The 13717-nt window shown below is 37.4% G+C and overlaps 2 protein-coding genes across 2 annotated transcripts; one reads left to right on the top strand and one right to left on the bottom strand.

Annotated features, from left to right (window-relative positions):
• The first annotated feature begins 9274 nt into the window (after positions 1-9274).
• On the top strand, positions 9275-11187 carry LOC118070450 (putative nuclease HARBI1). Its single transcript, XM_035089052.1, has 5 exons — positions 9275-9440; positions 9604-9810; positions 9896-10182; positions 10294-10837; positions 11031-11187. The coding sequence occupies exons 2-5, from the start codon at positions 9608-9610 to the stop codon at positions 11038-11040; spliced, it is 1044 nt and encodes a 347-aa protein (XP_034944943.1). The 5' UTR covers positions 9275-9440; positions 9604-9607; the 3' UTR covers positions 11041-11187.
• Positions 11188-11655: 468 nt separating this feature from the next.
• On the bottom strand, positions 11656-13303 carry LOC118070446 (uncharacterized). The gene is made up of 4 exons (XM_035089046.1): positions 13133-13303; positions 12625-12898; positions 12406-12545; positions 11656-12257 (listed from the first exon to the last, which is right to left on the bottom strand). Exons 2-4 carry the CDS (start codon positions 12884-12886, stop codon positions 11790-11792), a joined length of 870 nt encoding a protein of 289 aa, XP_034944937.1. The 5' UTR covers positions 12887-12898; positions 13133-13303; the 3' UTR covers positions 11656-11789.
• Between the last annotated feature and the right edge of the window lie 414 nt (positions 13304-13717).

The following is a 13717-nucleotide window of genomic DNA, read 5'->3' as shown; positions in this document are numbered from 1 at the left end:
ATAAAGAAAAGGATTTGGAGAATTACGTATTATTACAAATATTAATATTCTAATTTGATAAATTAGCCTGAAGACGTTTTTGGTCTAAGTATCTTTCCTATTTCATCTCCTTATAATATTGTAAAATAAGACCAAATAACAACTTCGGAAAATTAATAAATAAAGAAAAATGTTTATTAAAAATTGACAGCAATTGATTAAAACGAAAGAATCCGTGCGGTAAACTCGAGTCTCAGTCAAAAACTGGAGATCAACAAACTCTTTCCTCGTTGCTATGAACAATCGGGAGCGTGACATCCGTCCCCAATAAGATGTCAGTCAAAGGCATTTTTACAATCTTTTAAATTAAAATTTTTAAATGTATAATCTTACTGATTGTCAATTAAATTCTATGATACCCAGATTTTTCATCTAATGATCATTTTAAAAATAAGCTTTATTCTTTTAATCTTTTAAAATTGGTTTTTTTTATTTTCAATCATTTAATATTCAATCAAATTATAAAAATTCTTCTTTTTTTAATGTTTATCATTTCGTTGAACAGTCAACTTGAGAAATTAGGACTGGTAAATTATCTTGCGTCGGTATAGTCAAAAAAAATTCAACTAGTGTCACTGTTTTCTGATAGATGACAGTAATTGCATTGTTTTCAATCAAAAATTCGAAATGCTTATACAAAGAAAAGTCTTCTTTCTGGCTCATGTAATGTCATGCAATTCCTACTACATAAATAAGGATGTTTAGGCTTATAATCTGATGATAATAACATTTTTATCTTAATGTTAACGTAATTCAAGTGAAAAAAATTTGAAAACTGAATTATTAAAAAGTTGAAAAATTTCAAAAATAATGTCTGTCAGTATTATTCTCTTCTTTAATAAACATAAACAATTTTCGTGCAACGAAAAAAAAAAGTTTTATTACTTAAGTTTTTATAAAAATAAATCAGTATTTGTAATGAATCGCTCAATTTACCTGAATTTAAATATAAATATAATATGAATATAAATTTATTAATAAATTTTAATATAAATCACTAGTCAGCTTTGAGTAAATAAATTGTGGCCATCAATGTTGGTAGTAAATGAGTACATCCTTCCTGTTGAATGATATTATTTTTTATGAAAAATTGTATATATGAGTTATATCTTATTTTATCTTACTATTGAAATACGATATCAACGATAATAAATACTGAATTTTTTTACTACAGTGAGACAGAAATGAACATATTACTTGTAGACATAATCCGTGATGAAGTTTGAACTCTATTGAGTTTGATACAATCATTGGATATCCAAAAATAAAATTATAAATAAATTATCACTCTTCCTACATTAATGATAAGAATAATGATGAATACTTTATCAATATTATTTTTTAACAAGCTTTCTTGTACAATTTATAACTTACTCCTAAATTTAATGTATCCAAACCAATGTTATCTATGCTTCATAATGGAGGATATTTTCCATTTATACATTCTTTGTTAAATTTATCTAATATAGATGATATTTTTGTTCGATTATATAAAAAAATGCTCCTTCTTTATTACTGATAACTTTTTATCAGTTCAGGATTTTCTGCTATAATAACTGGATGACTTGGTTTCTTTCTTGTAACTTCACGTATAATCTTCATTGAAGTTACATGGCTATTTTAAATTATCATTCATTATTATCATTAGATTATAAGCCTAAACATCCTTATTTATGTAGTAGGAATTGCATGACATTACATGAGCCAGAAAGAAGACTTTTCTTTGTATAAGCATTTCGAATTTTTGATTGAAAACAGTGCAATTACTGTCATCTATCAGAAAACAGTGACACTAGTTGAATTTTTTTTGACTATACCGACGCAAGATAATTTACCAGTCCTAATTTCTCAAGTTGACTGTTCAACGAAATGATAAACATTAAAAAAAGAAGAATTTTTATAATTTGATTGAATATTAAATGATTGAAAATAAAAAAAACCAATTTTAAAAGATTAAAAGAATAAAGCTTATTTTTAAAATGATCATTAGATGAAAAATCTGGGTATCATAGAATTTAATTGACAATCAGTAAGATTATACATTTAAAAATTTTAATTTAAAAGATTGTAAAAATGCCTTTGACTGACATCTTATTGGGGACGGATGTCACGCTCCCCAGTACTGGACATAAATGCTGTTCAATTTTTTGAAGGTTATACATGCAATTTCCTTATACTGTCTTATAGAAAATCACACAGCATTTATGTCCGGTACTGTACACTCGGCGTCATTAATGCCTGGTCCATCAAAAACTTTGATACCATCCGAGAAATTATCGATGGAGTAGTTTTTTTTTTTCAAATAGAGATTCAACATCTAAATTAATTTAGAAAGTTCATGATTAAATACTCTGTTAGATAGTCCTTACACAGTAGACTATCCCCACTAAAACATTTTTGAACCTCAATTTAAATAATTATAATAAACCTTAGTTAGTTTAATTATAGTAATTATAAACTTAAGTTTATAATTAAATTATAATTATCATTACTTAAATTTTCTTGTTATTATTTAAATTAAGGTTTAGAAATTTTTTAGTCGGGATATTCTATTGTTGTAGGGACTATCTAAAAGAGTATTTAATCATGAACTTTATAAATTAATTTAGATGTGGAATCTCTATTTGAAAAAAAAACTACTCCATCGATAATTGCTCGGATGGTATCAAAGTTTTTGATGGACCAGGCATTAAGGCTGGGCTGAAGTCAGAAAGTTTCCCGGAGTTGACTTTACGCCCTCGTGTTGTGCGGCAAAAGGCCGAAGCTTGACATCAACTGAAATTGAGTAGGTAACAATGAAATCGTTCGAAAAATGATAATTTTCAGGGATGCACTACAAAAAGGGAGCCTTAGGGCACTAAGAAATTTACAGCTTTTTGAATAATCTGTTTCGAGCAAGACAGAGCACAGAATATATCTATCTATCTCCGTCTTATTTTTCAGAGAAGACTGCGAGTTCGAACAGTTGACGAGCAAGCACATCCCCCGGGTGCCTGACAGCCGGAGAGTGCGGTCGCTTCCGTGGCGCTCTAGGCTTCCGTTCTAAAACCTAGTTCGAATTCAAATCTCTCAATATCAGAACGGTGATAAAGTGCAATCTTTTTTTTGTGATTTTCACCCCTCAGGGGTGAAACCCCAGTATCAGTGCAATCTTTTTATTGATTTTACAAATAAAATCATCTTTTAGTGACGTTTTTACGCGCTCTTCTGCAATGGAAGTCGATCTTCCCACTGAGGAGATAGTGCTGCCTCAAGACAATCAGCCTACGACTAGTGCCTTAACCAGTGAAGTGAATTCCCAAGATAACAAACAGTGTTCCCTTAATCTAACTGCTATTAACCACACCCCTTCAGCCTCTTCCAGTGAATCAAAAAGTGATAATGACAACTTTGTAACAGTAAGATCTAACAAGAGACGGAAAAACAAGGATGGATTCTCCCAATCATCGCCTTCATCACCACGACTCTTCGCGCCCAAGCCATCCACGGAACCGCCGGCACTCGGGGTAAGCGTGAAAGCAAGCAACTCTGGAATTTCCCCTAATCCCCCTATCAACCTGGAAAAACCCATAAACAATAGACCCGTAATAAAAAACCTGTATCCATCTGGACACCCAGGCCCTTTTCAAATCTTTGTTAAGCCTTCTAACCCGGGAAAATGGCATCCCATTAGCCTCGGTAAACAAGTTTTCACAACTCTTAATTCCCTCAATATAGCCAAAGACATCTTAACATCCAACTACCTAGGGAAAACCTTCAACTTAACTTTCAATAAACGCAGTTCGGCTAATCTCCTCGTCAACCACCTATCTCTTATTGAAAAAGGTCTTGAACCCTTTATCCCTAACCATAGGCTCTATAGGGAGGGAGTTATCAGCAACGTCCCCACGGAAGTCTCGGAAGACGAGATGAGACCCGGTCTTTCCTCTTCAATACCCATAAAAGAAATCAAGAGATGCACCAGAAGAGACAATAAATCCAACTCTTTTGTCCCCTCGCGGACTGTACGCCTCACCTTTATCGGGCAGGACCTTCCACCACCCAAGTATCCATCTGGGGAATTCCATTTAAAGTCCGCCCCTTCATCGCGAACGTTAAGCGTTGCGGCAAATGCCTCATATTTGGCCACTCCACCTCCCACTGCCCTGGTAGATTTAGATGCAACCGCTGCTTTAAAGACGCACATTTGGATGGATCGATCTGCCCCGCGGCGGAAAAACCCCCGGCCTGCCTAAACTGTCGCGGCCCTCACGATACCAAAGATCCTAAGTGCCCTAAGCTTTTGGAACTTAAAGCTATTCGCGAAACTTCCGCCATCAATAATCTATCGTACGCAGAAGCCAGCAAATTAATCCGCTCAGCCACCCTCCCCCCCTTGCCCGTCACCATTCAGCCAAGCGGACTTCCCCTCGCTCCCAACCACCCGCTCTCCACCTTCTCTTCCCCAACAACCTACATCTCCCCTAAGGTCACCCCGACCTCCCCCCGCTCTCTCCCCAAAATATACATCTCCCTCTAGACCATCCACCCCCTCTTCGCGCTCAGGCATCTCCCAAGCGCATTACGACCTTCTCCTCTCCCCAAATGGAAGATTCCCCTCCAGCCCAGATACGGGTTTCCCCCTTTCATCTCCCTCCTCAGAAAGCCAATCAGAGTCTCAAATTATCCTCGGATCAACGAACCTTCAAATCCTGACCAACATCTTAACTGGGATATCACGCCTTCTTCTCTCGCTCTCAAATGACAGGCCCCCCAGCGACCCTCTCCATCCTCTCCTCGCGAATCTCGTCCAAACATGTGACTACCTCATTTCAAACGTGAATCAGTCTGTTCCACTGCAGGCTGCCTTCCCCTAAATTCACTTAAAATGGCTGCAAAAAATCTCATGGATATCAACATCCTTCAATGGAATTGCCGCAGTATACGAGACAAAAAGGAGAGTCTATTAACCATCAGCAACCCCTACGACGTTATCCTTCTATCGGAAACTTGGCTTACACCTAATTCTCCTTTCCGCCTTCCGGGCTTTAACATTATTCGTAATGACCGATGTTCTAGATCAGGAGGTGGGGTTATGATCGCGGTTCGCACCAACCGACTTTACGAGGTTGACCGCGGCTTCCCCACCTTTCCCGGTTCGCTAGACACCCTCGCGATCTCCATTCCAACCAATCAAGTCAATCTGCTCATTGTCTCCGCGTACAGACCTCCCGACTCAGTCATTCCTCCCACTTCCTGGTCCGTTATGTTCGAAGCAATGGCCTCTCATCCCTTCTCCTTTATCGGCGGAGACTTCAATGCTCACCATCCTTCCTGGGGCTCGGTAAGTGCTTGCAAGAACGGCTCCGCCATTTTCTCGGCCTCTATTGACCACGACTTGCATATCCTAAACTCTGGATCTCCCACCAGAAAAACCAGACCCGGACAAAATCCCTCGGCGGTAGATATATCGCTGATCTCAACGAACCTCGCCCTCCAGACTTCATGGTCAGTCTCGAACAACGCCCTGGCAAGTGACCACTTCCCCATCTTCATCCGGTGTGGCGTTGCCTCCAAGTCCTTCCGTCTGTTCTCTCACCGGTTGAAGCTATCTCGCGTTGACTGGGACCTCTTCCTGGACAACCTCGAACGCCTCTGCCCTAACCTTCCCGACTATTCAGATGACAACTCAGGCCTTGCCCTCTACGATAACCTCACAAAAATCATTAAAGTTTCATTACTCTCTTCAGGAGCCCGCGACAGCTCTCAACAATCCTTCCGCAACCCTCGCGCCACAAACCCTAGGCCCCCTGCCCCCTGGTGGAATGATGCCTGCGACCAGGCTCAATCTAACCGCCAGGCTGCTTACGATGCATACAAAGCCGACCCAAGAGAGCCCGCCTTCTTCAACATTTAACTACAAGAAGCCCTCATGTGTCGTACTGTCAATCAAGCTAAGAGGGAAGGGTGGATCGCGTTCTGCCACACATTTAATCATCGCACGCCCCTCGGCCTGATCTGGCAAAAAATTAAAAGTTTTAAAAATCGAGCTCTCAACCCTTTCCCTGCCACAATTCAAAATATCTCAACTATTAATTCTATGTCCTCTTTTGCCGATGAATTCTCAAATAACTCCTTTGTTCACCAAGCACCTCTTGACTTTGAGTCTCTCATTACTCCCCACACTTCCCTTTCCCCTAAACTCGATTACTTTAAGTCCCAATTCTCCAAATCAGAACTTCTTTCTGCCCTTAAAACCTCCAAAACCAATTCCAGCCCCGGCCTAGACCAATTCACCTATGGTATTATCAAAAAACTTCCGGACTCTTACCTAGACGCTCTTTTATCCTGCTACAATAAATTTTTCTCTTCAGGGACTCTGCCACCCTCGTGGCTCCAGTTCCTGGTCCTTCTTATCCCGAAACCCACCCCAGGAAAATTCAGACCCATCACCTTAGCATCCTGTTTCCTCAAACTCATGGAAAAAATCGTTATCCGCAGAGTTATTTGGTGGGCGGAGCACTTCGAAATTCTCCCGAATTGCCAATATGGCTTCCGCATGGGACGCAGCACAGCAGACGTTCTGGCCTCTCTCACCGCGGAAATTCTTAACTCGTTTTCCTCCGAAAAAACGACGGTTGTGGTCAGCCTCGATATGATCGGAGCATTTGACCACGTCGTCCCCGAGATCCTCGTCTCAGACCTAAGCTCTAAGGGGCTCCCAGTCAATTATTGCAAATTTTTCTTTAACCTCGTTAACTCGCGCTCACTACAGTTTGTTATAGGCAACCGCCTTTCCAGTCCGAGGAGGGTGAACAGGGGTGTAGGCCAAGGTCTTATCTCCGCTCCCTTCCTTTTTGACTTCTACGTTGCGGATGCCCCACGCCACATCGATCGAAACTCCCGACTCCTGAAGTTTGCTGATGATTTCTACCTCATCTCCTCGAACTCCTCAACTGACCTTGCTATTCAATCCATCCAACGGTCTCTCGATAAAATCACTCCCTTTCTCTCGGCAAGAAACCTTCATATTTCACCCTCCAAAACCCAATTTATGGTATTTACTAAAAAAAGCATCCCCCCAGTTAACCTCACTATCAACGGTACCATCATCTCTCCACAATCCCAGGCTAAATTCCTGGGAGTCATATTTGACCCCAAGCTATCGTTTGTACCTCATTTTACCCAAGTCGCGTCCAAAGCAAAGACCTTTCTCCCGATAATTAAAATGCTCAGAACCACATGGTGGGGTGCTGACCCCTCCATCCTACTGAACATTTACCGCTCCCTTATCAGAAGCCAATGGGAATACGGCTCCCATATTTTCTCCTTTTCCAACTACACCACCTTTACCAAATTAGAGAAAATACAATACAACGCAATCCGACTAGCTCTTGGCCTCAGAATCTCGACTCCCATTCCAGTTCTTCTTGCTGAAGCTAAGGAACCTTTCATCAGGTTTCGAATTCACGAACTCGCGCGTCGCTACATCCTTAGATCGTCCGCATTTTGCGCTCACTCGGTTCTAGACTCCTGCCGAGATTTATATTTCACTCTCATCTCGAAACCCTCCCTAAGACCCTCCTTTTACAACAACTTCGTTCTCATCAGTGCCTATAGAGCCACCAAACACTACACCAATCTTGTCTACACCAGCCCCTCACCCTTAGCTTACCACTTTCCTTACCTCCTTCCCTTTACTAATATCTCTATAGACTTGGAAATTGGAAGAAAACTGCGAAATACCAGCCCTAGCCTTATCCCCACCCGATTAAACTACCTTATCCGAACGTCCTACCCCGGCTATAACCTCTTTTATACCGACGGCTCCAAAGGGGAAACTGCTGTTTTCGTGGGTTTGGGGGTATACTCCGCTAACCCTCGAGTAAGAAGTAAATTTAAAATTTCCTCCTACGCCTCCATCTTCACAGCCGAGGCTGCCGCCCTACATCAAGCCTTCATCACCATAGAACATTTTAAACTCAAAAAAGCCATCATCTTTACTGACTCCCTGAGTGTCCTGTTAGCCCTCTCCAACCCAACTCTAAAGCAACAATCTCCTCTCCTGTTCATGATTCGGAAAATTTACCAATCTCTTACCGACTCCAGTACGCTTGTCACGCTTGCCTGGATTCCTGGACATTCTGGCATCAAAGGCAACGAAATTGCAGTCAACCTCGCCAAGGCGGGTATCTCTTCGGGGACTAACCTCGACATCCACTTACCCTTCTCGGACTTCTACCCAGCACTCCGGATTAAAACACAGTCAAGGACCAAGAACCTTTTAACTACCCTATCTATCAACAAAGGAACCTCATACTTCGAACACTATTTCAACGATGCTGCAAACCCATGGTTCCACAAGCTTCCATTGGAAAGACGGGAAATCGCAACCTTCTGCCGCCTTCGCAGCAACCATTACAACCTAAACGCCAGTCTGCACCGCATCCATCTGGCACCATCTCCGCTCTGTCCTTGTTCCCGGAATCTCCAGGACATTTGGCACATTCTATTCGACTGCCCCTCGTATAATCATCTACGAGCGAACCTAAAAACCACGATTAGCACCATCACCAAGCTACCTCACTTTACCATCACCGACATCCTGAGGGACCCTCCATGCCGACTAATCCACGCCATCTGTAATTTTCTACGAAGAGCTAAACTACAAATCTAAGACACTGCCTCACTAAAGAAGTTCTCACGATCGCCACCGGCTGGATGGGGCGACCGCTCCAATGCCATTCATAATAATAATAACAATAAGCACATCCCCCACCCTCTGTTACCAAGCCTGAAGCTTATGATATCTAAACGTAAACAAAGCAAATGAAAATATGCTGGCTCTGTAGTCAGAAAGTTCGACATTTATTTTACCGAACGGTGTTCGATTCCAATTGCGGCAAAATTTTTTTTTATTCAAATTGCATGTAATTGCAATTTTATTATGCCAAAAATGAGTTTTAAATTTCAATTTTTATGTGAAATTATTTTTCAATTAATCGATGACAAATGAGAAAATATTTGAACAGAGCCATAAACTCTTTTTTTGTACAAATACATTGATAATAGCCTTTTTTAACAACTTATTAACAATAAAAAGTAGTTTAAACAATCTGTGGCGAGTTCCGGCACTTCCCCGGCAAGCTCTACCCACACTCTTTGTGCCCAAGCCTGCAGCTTATAATTTTGAAGCATCGTTAATATTGTTGGAATCATAATAGCTCAGTGGTTAGAGCACTAAGGGCGAGTTTCACCACATAGCAGACTGCTATTGTGTACCAACTTAAAATTTCAAAAATGAAAGAAATTACCATTTGTGCCATCTGGCGAGTTCTGGTGAAGTAACTTATGTTCTTGGAAAGAAATTTCAATATGGTTGACCGGCAAAAGTGATTGTAAACAAGAATAAGACTGAATAGGTAAATTTTACTCCTTATAACTTTTCTTTCACTTAATTCACTCATTAATCATCACTTATTGATAAATAAACTTCTTAATTATCTCAATATAGTGCAGGTAACTGCAATTTATATTAATTTTTCTCATAAATATTATCTGTATGCTATGATTTATTTTGTTCAGGAGAATGAATAATCTTTTGCTACTGATTCTTTTTGACGACGATGATGATGATGATATTGTCAGAAGGTCTCGGATAATTCGTCCTCGAATGAATTGGTTCGATACTTTTGATGACGAAGATTTTGTACAAAGATTTCGCCTAACCAAAGTAATGACAAGGGAAGTTTTTGAGCAAATAGAGGCAAGAATAACTCCCGACTCACCACTGTATGTAATAAATTTAATATTAAGCGCATATCAATAGATTATTTCTAGGCATTTCAATTTCATGTACATTCATTTCAATTTTCAGCAATAATGCGATTCCACCAATGACCCAGATGCTTGTAGCTATGAGATTTCTAGCTACTGGATCATTTTACATCACAATAGGAGATTTTACTGGTATTAGCAAAACTAGCGTTTGGCGAATCGTGCATAGAGTATCAGAAGCAATTGCTGGATTGAGGGAACGTTACATCTATATACCGCCTTCTCATCAAGAAATTAGAGCTATTCATAGTCAAAATTTTAGTCAAGCCGCCTTTCCTCGTGTCCTGGGTGCTATCAATTGCGTCCATGTTCGGGTTTGTTCGTATGGTATGTATACATATACAATAACTCATCTTGTTATAATGCGATATATACATACATGTATATAATTTTAATCAATTATGTAAACTATTACAATTTAAGGTATCAATATTACAGGTGGAGAGTATGCAGAGTTATTCCGGAATAGGAAATCGTTTTTTTCAATCAACACTCAAGTCATTGTCAATTCGAGATTGGAGATTATAGATATTGTGTCACGTTGGCCTGGATCGGCACACGATGCTACCATATTTGACAATTCTAGAATAAAAAGACGATTCGAAAACGGTGAATTCTATAACTCATTGCTTGTAGGTGATTCTGCATATTCTCAAGTGCCATTTATTATGACACCATTGCACAATCCTATGACTCCAGCTGAAGTCCTTTATAATGAGTCACAAATTCGAACACGAACGATGGTTGAGAGATGTTTTGGTGTTTGGGGACGAATGTTCGCCGTTTTAACTATAGGTTCCAGGTTTTTTAAATCAGAGTTGAGTATGCATGCAATAATTGCATCCGCTGTGTTATATAATGTGACAAGAAGAGCAATTCCTCAATCGCTAATAAATCAAAGAGCTTATGATCAAATTCCTGAAACTCATCAGCAACTTATACAAAATCAGCAGAGACATATAATAAATAATTATTTTCATAAGTAAGTATCGAAAATTAATATATATCATGATTATTATATTATATTCCATGGTGGAAATATATCTACAACAAACTACAATTTTACACAACCATGCAAAATGTTGTCAAAAATTGTAATTTGTTGTAGAGTCACGTAGAAAGTTGTAGATATATTTCCGCCAGGGTTGTAATTTATTGAGTCTACTCTGTTTCAGTTTACTTTGAATGGGTATCTTTGATATGCTTTGATTGTGTACATTACATCTACTATACATCTATTTAGATTATTATCTGTAAAAAGATTTGATAAAATAATAACATGATAATGCAATAATAAGAATGTCGTTTACAAAGGTTTATAGATGTTTATTTATTTTTAACTGTGATAATAAAGTTATACAGTGTATATTAAACTTTTTTAATCATACATGTTGCCCATTTTCACAAAAGTAATATTAAGATCTTTTTAACTCAAAAAAATACAAAATGTCGAGTTACTAAACTACGATTTAATAATTTTTTCATGTTTTGTACTAATATTATTAATAATTAAATATGATTTAACATTTATTAATGATAGAACTTGCAATACTTATCGACTTAGAATCACAATCATATTGCATAGTAATACTTTCATCACGTGCATAAAAAATATATTTTTTTTCACAAAACTAAATAACATTTTCTTATACTAATTTGTTTTTTAATATATTAAATGCTGATCTACTAATAACAATACTTTTGCACATAGATCATTCTTTTTGAAGAATACTAAACGTTATTCATAAAATTTTATGAAATAATTCTTTCATTTAAGTTTAAGAAGAAACATATGCTCAATCTCACATGTAAATATTAAGATTTAAAAACGAATTAACGAACTATAATTAATACTTGAACGATAATATTTGGTTATTAGACTATATTGTTAAAATTGTACTTTCGTTTTTAAATATATCATATATCTATGTCCTCTAATCGGATTCGGAACTAAGCAAAATCGAATCATCATTCTGAGAAGCAGTCTGTTGATTCTCATCATTATAATCAGGTTTTTGTACTTTAGCATGGCTAGCTATATTTTTCTTTATGTTATCATTACTAGAATTGTTCTTTTTCATTTTATTCAAACCAAAACATTTAGCTTTTAGAATTTCCAGTTCGAGATTTTCTTGCGCTAACTTTGTTTTTAGATATTCTTTTTCTAATGCTTGGTTTTCAGTTAAACTTTTTTTAAGTAATTGAAAAGCTTCTACTTTAAGAGACGTTAATTCGGTTGCAGACCACTTTTGTCTTGATGCATTAGTAATGCCCGTGGATGTACTAGGAATTTGCTGTGAAACATTACTGACGGCATTACGTAAAGGAGCACTCAATGATGCTTTTAACTTCTTCGGGTCCCATTTGTTCCATTTTTCTATTTTTTTTGTTTGAAGTAAATGCTATAAAAAATAATAACTAAATGTTTCTTATTTAAATTATCATTTTGTGTCACAATTAATAACTAAAAAATCTATGAAAACTCAATAAAAATTAATGCATGTATTAAGATCTAAAAATTCTAGAATAAAATGAAATAATTCAACTTACATCAAACACTACTTTGTTAGGACATTCATTTTCAGCATCACTATCGAATATATTCTGTAGGCCTTCTACAGAGAATGGATGAATTATTTCCAATGCTGCCATATCAATTACACTCATTTGACCTGTATTAACACCTCCACCTGTAAAAATTAGTATTAATGATAATTGATAGTAAGTCTGGATTCGAATTATTATTGATTTTATTTATTATTAGGTTACCTGTAGCACGTGTTTGTTGCTTAGATTGTGCTGCATTTTTTCGAGCACATTGTTTTATATGCTGCCAGCAGTTTCGCAAGGATGCAGTATTTCGTTTGAATACAACTTTCTTGTTGAATGTCTCCGTTATGACACTCCATGCTTCATCTTTTTCGAGATTTCCGACTGCATCAGTTCTCTTATTCTCCACCACTTTTGAATGTTGCTTTACCAAATCAATTAGTATTAGTTTGTCATCAACGGAATAATGTTTTTGTGACATTTCAATAATAATCTAGAATGAAATTACATTATTAAAATGAATCATTCATTTCCATTGATTCAAATGTATGAACATAAATGAGCCTTTAACCTTACTTCTTTCAATTTCTATGCTAATAACAATTGCTACTATTTATTTACATTTGTTCAATAAACGATTTTCTAGCTAATACATGATTCAGTAATAATACTTACTAATATTTATTGTAAAATAAGTGAAAGAAAAGTTATAAGGAGTAAAATTTACCTATTCAGTCTTATTCTTGTTTACAATCACTTTTGCCGGTCAACCATATTGAAATTTCTTTCCAAGAACATAAGTTACTTCACCAGAACTCGCCAGATGGCACAAATGGTAATTTCTTTCATTTTTGAAATTTTAAGTTGGTACACAATAGCAGTCTGCTATGTGGTGAAACTCGCCCTTAGTGCTCTAACCACTGAGCTATCAAAGAATACAGACCCATAGAAGCCCAGGGCAATAGGATTTAATGTCGCAGTAGAACGCTCAGTACTAACTGCGACCACAGATGTCGCAGCAGTCCAAATGAGTAGGCTGGAGATGGAGTGGCCAGCAGTCGTTGACCAAACGTCAATCGAACCAGTATTGAGTCAGTATGTAGATGAATGTTTGAATTTTTAGGTGATTTAGATAGCAGTAAACAATGATAACATGGATGAAAAAATTCATTAAAGAAACAACTAGGTAAACCACTAATCAGAGCCAGGTTATATTTCCGAAATTCTCGACTATTTCCAATTAGGATATCGCATTTTAAATAATGCAAATTTCGAATAAATGACAATGGAACATGATTTTTTCATCTTTTAT

Source organism: Chelonus insularis, unplaced genomic scaffold (assembly GCF_013357705.1).
Source record: "Chelonus insularis isolate UGA/USDA-ARS -01 unplaced genomic scaffold, ASM1335770v1 contig_59_pilon, whole genome shotgun sequence".
NCBI classification, from domain to species: Eukaryota; Metazoa; Arthropoda; class Insecta; order Hymenoptera; family Braconidae; genus Chelonus; species Chelonus insularis.
This window is presented reverse-complemented; position numbering and strand designations above follow the sequence as displayed.

Bases quoted from the DNA above. Each gene is read 5' to 3' on its own strand.
- LOC118070450 (XM_035089052.1), top strand. From the start codon at position 9,608: ATGAATAATCTTTTGCTACTGATTCTTTTTGACGACGATGATGATGAT. The intron at 9,811-9,895 runs GTATGTAATAAA...TTCAATTTTCAG, and splicing joins ATAACTCCCGACTCACCACT to CAATAATGCGATTCCACCAA. The intron at 10,183-10,293 runs GTATGTATACAT...TCAATATTACAG, and splicing joins TGTTCGGGTTTGTTCGTATG to GTGGAGAGTATGCAGAGTTA.
- LOC118070446 (XM_035089046.1), bottom strand. From the start codon at position 12,886: ATGTCACAAAAACATTATTCCGTTGATGACAAACTAATACTAATTGAT. The intron at 12,546-12,624 runs GTAACCTAATAA...TAATTTTTACAG, and splicing joins GCAACAAACACGTGCTACAG to GTGGAGGTGTTAATACAGGT. The intron at 12,258-12,405 runs GTAAGTTGAATT...TATTTTTTATAG, and splicing joins CTAACAAAGTAGTGTTTGAT to CATTTACTTCAAACAAAAAA.